Source organism: Mandrillus leucophaeus, unplaced genomic scaffold, assembly GCF_000951045.1.
Source record: "Mandrillus leucophaeus isolate KB7577 unplaced genomic scaffold, Mleu.le_1.0 Scaffold747, whole genome shotgun sequence".
Taxonomy (NCBI): domain Eukaryota; kingdom Metazoa; phylum Chordata; class Mammalia; order Primates; family Cercopithecidae; genus Mandrillus; species Mandrillus leucophaeus.
In genome coordinates this window covers 561,569-571,593 of record NW_012108108.1, presented here as the reverse complement: position 1 = coordinate 571,593, position 10,025 = coordinate 561,569, and the positions used below count along the sequence as shown (strand labels likewise).

Sequence of the window (10,025 nt, the reverse complement as noted above, 5' to 3'; positions counted from 1 at the left end):
CAAAATCTCACCCTTTGAGACCCCCAGGAGAGGGTGGGTCGGGGAAGCAGGGGCGTCTCCTGGTCTGAGAAGTCTTAAAGGCAGGGGGGAGAAGTGCCACCTCCTCTTCATTTCATCTTTCTCTCTCGTCCTCCTCTCTCAGCCCTTTTTCTGTCCCTCCCTCCATTTTTAATCTGTAGAGGCAATGAGCTTCAGCAAATTTATCCAGTTGTGTAAATGTTGCCACAAAGCAGCTTTATAACACCTCCCTCACCCCCAAAAGTCTCCTGGACCCTATTTGCAGTCAATTCCTGCCTCTTTCCCAGCCCCTGGCAACTACCGATCTGCTTGCTGTCTCTCTAGTTTTGCCTTTCTAGAAATTGTATAAATCATGTACTATGTAGTCTTTGCTGTCTGGCTTCTCTCACTTAGCATAACGTTTTTGCATGTACCATAGTTTGTCCCCTCCATCTTTTATTATCATTATTATTATTTCAGACAGTCTTGTAGCCCTGTCTACAAGGCTGCAGTGCAGTGGTGTGATCATGGCTCACTGCAACCTTGACTCATGTGATCTTCCTACCTCAGCCTCCCGAGTAGCTGGGCCCACGAGGGCGTGCCACTACACATGGCTAATTTTGAAAATTTCTTCTGTAGAGACAGGGTCTTGCTATGGCCCAGGCTTATCTCAAATTTCTGGGCTCAAGCGGTCTGCCTGCCTTGGTCTCCCAAAGTGCTGAGATTACAGGCATGAGTCACCATACCTGGCTCTTTTATTATTTATTTATTTATTTATTTTTCATATGGAGTCTTGCTTTGTTGCCCAGGCTGGAGTGCAGTGGCGCAATCTCAGCTCACTGCAACCTCTGCCTCCCAAGTAGCTGGGACTACAGGTGTCCACCACCATGCCCAGCTAATTTTTTTTTGGTATTTTTAGTAGAGACGGGGTTTTGCCATGTTGGCCAGGCTGGTCTCCAAGTCCTGACCTCAAGTGATCCATCCTCCTCAGCTTCGCAAAATGCTGGGATTACAGGTGTGAGCCACCACATCCAGCCCTTTTATTATTTTTTGGCTTAACTTTGTTTCTCCCTCTCTCTCTCACACACACACGTACTCAAATACACTCATGCACACATAATTTTCTCACTAACCCTCTGACCTTTCACCCCAAGTCCTGACTTGGTCTTTGGGTCCTAAGATGCAATTAGGAAAAAAAGTGTGGAGTCCACACCCCAACTGGGTCCTAAGTGGGTACTACAGGGGCAGCCACCATCCAGCCTGCCCCAGCCCATGGGGGCCCAGGATGTAGCATCCCCAGTGATGGCAGGAGCGAGGGAGAAGTGGAGGTGAGGTGGGGACTGTGAGATGTGCTTCCCTCTTCCTCCAACTTGAGACCCTCGGCCTCTGACCAAGGCAAGTGAAATAAGCATGAACAAAACTGGGAGAATGAAGTCAGTTTACTGAATGAACACATGGCTCGAGTCCACTCAGGGTGGAGTGAGGCCTGGCAGGCGCCCTCAGCACTGGGACCCCAGGCCACTGGACCTGGCAAGGCTTCTGGGTCCTCTTGGGCTTCTGGGCTAAGGGGGCAGCAGCAGGCCAGCCTGCCAGGGGCTCCACAGTCCCAGGCTGCTTGACCTGTGCTGTCTGGGACTAGCCTGGTCGCTGTGGCTGCCCATAGATGCTCAAGGCAGACCCCAAAAGAGAGTGGCACAAGGTGAAAATGCTAACTGTGAACACTTGGTTTCAGTTTCAGTAAAGAAGAGGAGGAAGGGAGGCACTTGGGGACGTAGACAGAAGGGCTGGCGGGAGAGGGCTCTGCCGAGCTCCATGGTTGGCTTCCTTGCTAGACGACCCGGCTTTGAGAAATGCTGCCTTCATTTCCATCTCCCAACTCCGAATCTGGAAGGCAAGAAGATGTTTCAGGCCGGAGGGCTGCAGCAGACTGTGGGGTCTGTCACAGGGGGCATGGCACTGCTGCTCTGTCTTCTCCCACCCCAGCCCTGAGGGCCAGCCACCCACATGGCCACAGTGCCTGGAACAGCGTGGGGAACAGAGACCTGCAGTCTGGGGCTGGGGAATCTGCAGACTGCCCCATTGGGGTTTCAGCCACACCAGCTTCCCCCAAAGACAGCATCTTGGTCATCTCCACATCCCGACATAGCCTGGTGCAGCACTTGTTTTCAGGCTGAATACCTGCGGGGGCCATTGCTTCCTCTCAGGGTAAGACCCCACTTGAATCCCCGCTTCCTAATTTGGCAGGGAAGGGGGAACTGACTCAGGGGTTTCAGGAGTCTTTCAGAAATCAATGGCTGGAGGCAGAGGGACGCGTGACAGGAGGGAGAAGGGAGGGATAGCAAGAGGCACTGGGTGGCAGTACAATCCAAGTGGAGAAGGTGGAGTTGGTGTGGGGGGGGTCTCCTTTATTCTTGGGGGAAACTCTTGTTCTCAATATGTTTCTTTCCCCCTTGGCTTGAGTGAATGATCCCCGACAATTTAGAAACAGTTTAGGCTGGGCGCAGTGGCTCACGCCTGTAATCCCAGTGCTTTGGAAGGCCGAGGCAAGTTAATCACTTGAGGTCATAAGTTCGAGACCAGCCTGGCCAACATAGCAAAACGCCGTCAACGTAAAATACAAAAAATTAGCCAGGGGTGGTGGGTGTCTGTAATCTCAGCTGCTTAGGAGGCTGAGGTAGGAGAATCACTTGAACTTGGGAGGCAGAGGTTGCAGTGAGCTGAGATCCGGCCACTGCACTCTAGCCTGGGCGACAGAGCGAGACTCCATCTCAAAAAGAAAAATAAAAAAAGAAAAAGAAAAAAGAAAAGAAAGAAAGTTTCTGCCTGTTGTGGAAGAAACTGTTGCAAGGAGCAGGAGCAACTGACATGCCCCCAATCCTACCTGGACCCTGTCACCCTTTCAGTTCGACCCAAGGAAGCGCCCCCAATCCTACCTGGACCCTCTCACCCTTTCAGTTCGACCCAAGGAAGCCCCAGCTCCTGAGCTGCCTCCATCCTCTCATCCCTCCTGTGCTTTCTCTAAAAGCCAATAGCCTTGACTGGGTGTTTGGTGAGGCGCTCTGGCCCAGTCTTTGGCCAAGAGCACTCATGCCCGCCCCTGTCCTCATCTGTTTGCATATCTGCATATTGGACCCTTCCCCCACCCCTTGTCTTGGTGACACTGGGAAGTTATTTGTGCTACTGGGAAGCAGCTGTCCTGGTGCTGGCTCCTGCGCACACCCAGGGACTCTCCCCAGCTGCCCTAACTTCGGTTTCACTCGTGGCATTTGTGTGAGGCTTTGGTTCTCACGTGCAGGGGAGGGGACCTGGTCAGCAGGCTGGCAGGGGCACCACAGAGTCACAAAGAGGCTGGCACCTCTCTGTGCTACCTGGTGTGCCCTGATGTTTTGCCTTTTCCTCCTGTGTACCTGAACCGAGCTAGGGCAGCAGGTCACAGCTGTGACTCAGTTCTGGCAACCCATATTAACAAAGTGCTGCCAACCAGGTGAGTCATGCTAGGATGTCAGGGTACCAAGGGAGTGTGGCCTACGGGGGAGGCTGGATGCCCGTGGCTCTGCCACTGGCTACCCTGGCTCTTGTCTTGAGAATGGCTCTGGCGGGAAGCCAGGCCAGGGCTGCGACTGGTCAGCACCCCAGGATGATCCCTCTGTGCTGGGTTCTCCTTGGCCTTGGTTGTGCCCACCCATGTCTGGGGCGTGAGAAGAGATGGGGGCAGGTGGAGCGGGCCTGGGCTTCCAGGGGAGAACTGGCTGTCTCTCCTGGGGCCGAGAGCGGCAGGGGAGGGGTGGTGATGGGGTGGATCCTCGAGCGGGTCCCAGCTCCCGGAGGAAGGATGGCAAATGAGTGGGGGTCGCTCCCTCTGTGGGACCATTTGCCTCGGAGCAGCACGGAAGCGCGGCAGGTTCCCTGACTCCCGTGGACACTCTTTTTGGAGCACCACCCTAGGGATGCTCTTCTGCTCTCCGGAAACGTGGGTCTTCCCTGGGGCCCGGGCTCGGAGGCCAGGGTGCCCCAAGCCCAGGCTCCAGGGTGTGTGGGGAAAGGCTCGGTCCTGCTCGGCGCGGCCCGCCCTGGGCACTAGGGGTCGCCCCTGCCCAGCGGAAGCCACGTGGGCGCGCCCGGCCGGCGCAGGTTTCCCCGGACCGGGAAAAGCGAGGCGTCTCCGGGGCGGGGCTGGGGAGGGGGCGCCTGGGCGCAGCGCCGGGACTCTGCCCTGCCCTCCCGGCCGCGGCTGAACGGAGCGCGGGGCCGCAGCGACCAGGCCGGGCTCCCCGTCGCACCCCTTCCGGAGCGGGAGGCCCTCGCCGAGGCAGACCCTGGGACGCGCGGGGCGGGCGGCGGCGGGGAGCCGCGGGGCCGAGGCGCAGGGCGTTTTCCCCGGAGGTGCTGCGTGCGCCCGCGACACAAAGGTCTTTTAAAGACCTCGCAGCGCCCTTCCCGGCTGCGGAGGCGGGAGCAGCAGCTGCGCCCGCCCGGGGGACAAGGCCGGGGTCGGGGGCGGCAGCGCGAGGGGGCGCTGGGAGCGGCCGGACCCCGCCGTGGCGCTCGGGCTGGGACTCCCAGGCTCCTTTTGTGAGCGGAAGGCAGGGCCTTCCCCGGGTCTCTGAAAATGGTCAATTCGGCTTCGCAGGGCTGCGTGCCCGGAATAATAAATTGGCTTCTCTAGGGTCGTAATCCGGGCCCCACCCCGAGCAGCTCTGAGCTGGTTCGCGCCTTCCAGGCAGGACTATTGGGGGTTCTCAAAAGCACCCCGCGGTCGGCTGTGTCCGGACCACGGGGGTCCGGTTTGAACACGATTCCAGGGCCCCACCCCATCGCCAGAAGCGGAATCTCGGGGCGGGGCCCAGGAATCCGAGTTTTTGGTGAGTTCCCGGGTGATTCTGATGGCAAAGCCCATGTGGGAGCCACTGTTCTAACGGCTTTTGGGACAGGCAGTTGTGAAATTTTCCCCCAGAAGAATCTCTGGGGACCCAATTGTCATACACCCCTCTGTTCACTGCGGTGTTGATTCTGCCTCCTGATGAAGTTCTTCCCGAGTCTGACTTCGCCCCGCCTGCTTTATTAAGCACGTTTTTCTCCAGTCGGTTTTCTTTTTTTTGTTTTAAATGGAAAAAGGAACAGGGAGAAGACTTTTCTCGAACCTGTTTGCAGAGAGCCGTCTTGCCCGCTTTGAGGGCCCTTTCTCGGGAGACCTGTTTGCTTTGTTCAGCCTCTGAATTCAGCAGACCCAAAATCCACCAAGGCCACTAGCTTGTGAGTGAATGTGGTCCCTTCAGGTAAGGGCCAGACAGCCCCTGCCAGGGCTTGGGGAGGGTTTCCCTAGAGGAATCCTGGCAGTAAAAAAACCAACCCCCAAACTCTCCAAGTGCTGGAGGCTGGAGAATCCCAGCAAGGAAAAGGAACAAATCTTATCTCATGCCGGAAGATAACCTCTTCCCTTTGTTGGCGCTTTTCCTTGCGTTCAGGATGAATTAAAATTCTTATCTGCTCTGCATCCAGTGAACTTGGCCTCGCCTTCCCGATTGTTTGCTGCGGCTGACTTTCCCAAGCTTTGTGGGGTTATTTTTGCCTCTGGGTGGTGGTCATTCCTTCCTTCCATGGCGTTAGGTTCAACACAGTCACAGAAAAAGAGAAATTTAGCAAACACCCTCAAAATGGCAGGACTGGGCCCCAAAACCTACTTTCATTTTCCTCTGTTCTGGGTCGTGGGTAATTTCTTGACAACTACAAGAAAGAAGACAACGAGAAATGCATTGTTATTCCAATGCAATTGTGAACAGATGTATAACCTCCTAGTTGCAGGAACGTTCTAGGAATCCCTTACACCACCTTAAAGGGGCAGGGAAACGGGCAGAGGGGCTGAGGGCTGGTGAGTGCTAAGCATTGGCAGGGCTCAGCCTCATCCTAAGGAGAGCTGCAGCCATAACCTGGGTCACCTTTGTTGTCTCGGGCTTCTAAATTTGGCAGCGAGAACAGACTCGCTTCCTTTGAGCAATTGATCTGAATAGCAGAATCCCATTCTGATGGTCCGAATCACATTTACAGGCTGTGGGGGTGAAGGCCGTGCTAATTGGCCACTTGCCTCACCACTGGCTTTGAAACAATCACTTGTATTCTCTGCCCGGCAGGAAGCAGCAGACCCATCAAGGCCCTGGGCTCGCTCTTTGTTCTGACTTTATGGCATTTTATGCCACAATAAGAAACACTGTGTACTCCGTGGGAGCCCATTGTGCCAGGCTGCAAGGATGTGGGCCCTGGTGCAGAGGGCCTGGTGCTCTTCCCCAGGAAGAAGAGGGGCTTTGTGACAGGCTGGGGGACAAAACAAGGGGTGCTGGACACTGTTACTGGGGCAACTGCCTGGCCAGTGTGGAGGCAGCTTTAGTCCCTGAGACCGCTTCTGTGCCCAAGGAGAGGGAGGGCAGGGGAAGGATGGAATTTCGTCTAGAGTAGCAGGTCCTGGTTACCTGGTAAATTATGCATCAGGACTGGGCTAGGCATTGCCTCCGTTTTCTCTGGGCTCCCGAGACAACCTCCACCTGCCTCTAGATTCTGTGCCGGCTGAGCGTATCTATCTCACCAACTCTTGTTCCACCAGGAAACTGCATCTTGGTGAGTGGGAAGTTTTTTTAACTGTGGACCAAACCTGGGCTTCCCATGTTTTGGGTTGATCTGGTCCTTAGAGAGAAGAGCTTTTGGTTTTGTAGAAATGATATGGATGGGGGCGGGGGTAGCCACAGTCTATCCAGTCTCACACGTGAATGAACCAACGGGAATTTGAGAATGGCTTCTAGATCCTGCCTGCCTCTCCAGCCAGCCCCTGGGCTCCCTTCCCCTGCACCTAGCCTGAAGTTTTTCACTATTAACGGCACACCTGGGACAGAAGACAGAGGCGGGTCCTCGCTCCAGGAGATTGCTGTAATAATCAGATAGAGACAGGACCTGGGCTGGGAGGAAGCCAGGACACGGGGGTTGGGGGACTAAGCCCTGACAAATGGAGTTCTCCGTGTGGGGGCTGAAAGGGAAGGAGGAGAGGGAAGGCAAGGCCCTTTAGCTTCACCTCGAAGGTGGGGTCAGGTGAGGCTGGTGGGTCTTGTCTTCTCTGGAGATGCTCCCCAACAAGCACCTGAAGGGAGGAAAGGCCAGCTTCCTGCCGGCCACTTGCAGAGGCGAGCATTCAGTGCTTCTGCCAGCCTGTCCCTCACCCCACACCCACCCATCCTTCCCATGTCCGATGCTCCCCACGCGGTCCCCCTTATTACCCCGTGCCATTGCAGCAGCCTCCCAGCGGTTTTCTTTCCCCTCCAGTGTGGCTGCCCAAGTTCTCCCCGCAAAACCCACATCTCCTGGCCTGCCAATCCCAGGCTGGAAACTGTTCCATGGCCTCCAGAGCCACTCACAAACCCTTCCCGCTCCCTGCCTGCACCTTAGGCTCTTTCTCTGCCCTTCCTGGCCACACACCTCCCTGACTTTCCCCAAACATGCAGGTCTTTCCATGTCTCTGTGCGTTTCCATTTCCCTCTGCATGGAATACTCCCATCACACCTATCCTTGCCCATCTGCCAAACCCTTCAGGATTCTGGGTCAACATCATCCCCACAGTGGATCCATTGATGAGGGCAGTAATGGAAGCAGGTTTGCCACCAGTCTCCCAAATAAGTGGGAACACTGATTGCAAAGGGCACAATCTGATTGGATGAAAAGCGAGGCCTCAGAAGCATTGGCACGTGTCCCCGAAGAGCTGGGCTGGAGGTCTGTCCTACAGGAGGGGCAGAAGACGGGGGTGAGAATGGCGGTGCCCCATTTCATCCGACTGCTCTGTGTTCCCCACGTCTGACCCAACCTTCCGTTACAACACAGGCACATTTATGGATACTCTTGGTTACATGTGTGTTCTGCCCTCAGACTCTTGAGTCTCTTCTAGGAAAGGAGTGTCTTAATCATCTTTGTATTCCCAGAATCTAGTTTAGAGGCTAGTACATAGTAGGTTTGCAGAAAATCTTTGAATAGCGGCCGAGGTGGGAGGATTTCTTGAGACCAGGAATTCAAGACCAGCCTGGGTAAGCAAGACCCCATCTCTACAAAAAAAAAAAAAAATTAGCCAGGCGTAGTGGTGGACGCATTGCAGCTGCTCAGAGGCTGAGGTGGGAGGATCCCTTGAGCCCAGGCATTCAAGCTACAGTGAGCTGTCATCCCGCCAGTGCACTCCAGCCTGGGCAACAGAGTGAGACCCTGTCTCAAAAAGAGAAAGAAAATCTTTGAGTAAATAATATATGTTGAACTTGGAAGTATTCCTTTACCTAGAATATTGTTCTCTCTGCAAATTTTGTACCATCACTTTCTCCAAAACATAACTCAGGACTCGCCTCCTGGAAAAAGTAGGTTCTGATTCAGTAGTTGACTGTGCATCAGAACGTTACTGAGCACCTATTAGGTACTAGGCATTTTCTAGGCACTGGAGGCCTGTGAGATACAAAAGAGATAAAGGTTCCCATGCCCAAGTTGTTAATGAGTGCCCCCAGCCCACGCGGGCCACTTCCTTATCTGGCAGAATCACTTGGGACGTCTGTAAACACTCAGTGCTCCTGGCATCCGTAGTGCCAGGGACATGGTCAGCAGTCAGATGTGACTCACTGTGTGCCCAGCATTATGAGAGACAGGCATAGAAGGCCTGGCTTTGTATTCAAATAGCTCACAACTTCACTGAGACCAGTTGTTTATGGGATTGCAGGAAACCCCAGGGAGCGCCAGCCAGGGAAGAGCTTATGTTGTCAATTTCACAGCCTCTAAGAATTCACTGGGTCCACTAGTTCTCTTGCACAGGTGCTACTTTCCAGTTAGTTCCTGGTTTTATAAATATGTGTCTCCTTTTTCAACTCCTTCACACGCTGTTTACGGAAAGGGATATCATGGCGTCATGTCTAGTGTCTAGCAGCTTGTTTCCCTGATCCTCATCTCAGCACCTGGTACAGGGCAGTGCACGAATGGATGAGAAATGATCACCACCATTAAGAGGCATTTGTCAGCTAGGTGCGGTGGCTCACACCTGTAATCCCAGCATTTTGGAAGGCCAAGGTGGGTGGATCACCTGAGATTAGGAGTTCCAGACCAGCCTGACCAACGTGGCGAAACCCTGCCTCTACTAAAAATACACAAATTAGCCGGCAAGGTGGCGCACACCGATAATCCCAGCTACTCAGGAGGTTGAGGCAGAAGAATCACTGGAACCCCAGAGGCGGACATTGCAGTGAGCTGAGATTGTGCCACTGCATTATAGCCTGGGTGACAGAGCAAGACTCTGTCTCAAAAAAATAAAAAACAAAACAAAAAAACAGGAATCCGTCACTAGGTCTCTTCATGAGACACAACCAAGAAACACAATGTGAGTTCGTTCAACAGTTCTGGTAGATAAAGGAGAGGGAAGGACTTCTCTCCTAACTTAGTGCCTCTCTTTTGCTAAATGTTACTATCAGATTCTGAGTGTTTTCTACAAGAAATTACTGAGATGCAAATCAAGAAGTGTTGAATTTAACAAGAGCCAGTTTGTTTCCTACTTTCATTTGGGTGTCCTTTTTTTTTTTTTTTTTTTTTAAAAACAGGGTCTCGCTCTGTCACCCAGGCTGGAGTGCGGTGGCACTATCATGGCTCACTGCAGTGTCAACCTTGCAGCGTCAACGGCACCTGGCCTGGGTGCCTCTTAACTGGTTCTGTACCTGTTATTGCTTGGTAGTCTAAGTGTGTGAGATCAATTTCAGGGTTTCTCCAATTCCATGTGAGCTTGTGATGACAGAATAGTGTCCCTGGTCCCTCCTGCTACTTTTTGCTCTGGTTCCCAGCTTGCTCCTGGTACAACTTCTTCCTAGTCCAGGACAGATTTACTGGAAGTTTCTTTAGAGGCAGTGCTTTAGGGCTTTGGTCTTCATCCGTTGGGTTGTACTGTTTGTCGTTTGTCATGTTTGCTTTGCAGGCCTGGTGGCTAATGCTGCTTGCATTGGCTCACTGCTCTTAGGGCCATCTGTAACCTGTATCAA

At 53.7% G+C, this 10,025-nt stretch overlaps 1 protein-coding gene and 1 long non-coding RNA gene across 3 annotated transcripts in view; one reads left to right on the top strand and one right to left on the bottom strand.

Annotated features, from left to right (window-relative positions):
* Nucleotides 1–1,418: 1,418 nt before the first annotated feature.
* Nucleotides 1,419–10,025, bottom strand: part of MARCH10 (membrane-associated ring finger (C3HC4) 10, E3 ubiquitin protein ligase) — a 112,649-nt gene continuing 104,042 nt past the window's right edge. Inside the window, exons 11-12 of one of the 2 annotated variants that reach the window (XM_011966122.1) lie at nucleotides 5,679–5,721; nucleotides 1,419–1,881 (exon numbers count right to left, since the gene is read on the bottom strand). In XM_011966122.1, the coding sequence (XP_011821512.1) occupies nucleotides 1,826–1,881; nucleotides 5,679–5,721 (99 nt within the window). In that variant the 3' untranslated portion in view covers nucleotides 1,419–1,825. Of the gene's footprint in view, nucleotides 1,882–5,073; nucleotides 5,722–10,025 lie in introns of those variants that run through there. The other variant, XM_011966123.1, reaches the window with a different exon arrangement.
* LOC105529071 overlaps nucleotides 6,346–10,025 on the top strand; it is a 32,864-nt gene continuing 29,184 nt past the window's right edge. Inside the window, exons 1-2 of the long non-coding RNA XR_001004449.1 lie at nucleotides 6,346–6,606; nucleotides 7,570–7,746. This is a non-coding gene — a long non-coding RNA (uncharacterized LOC105529071). The remainder of the gene's footprint in view (nucleotides 6,607–7,569; nucleotides 7,747–10,025) is intronic.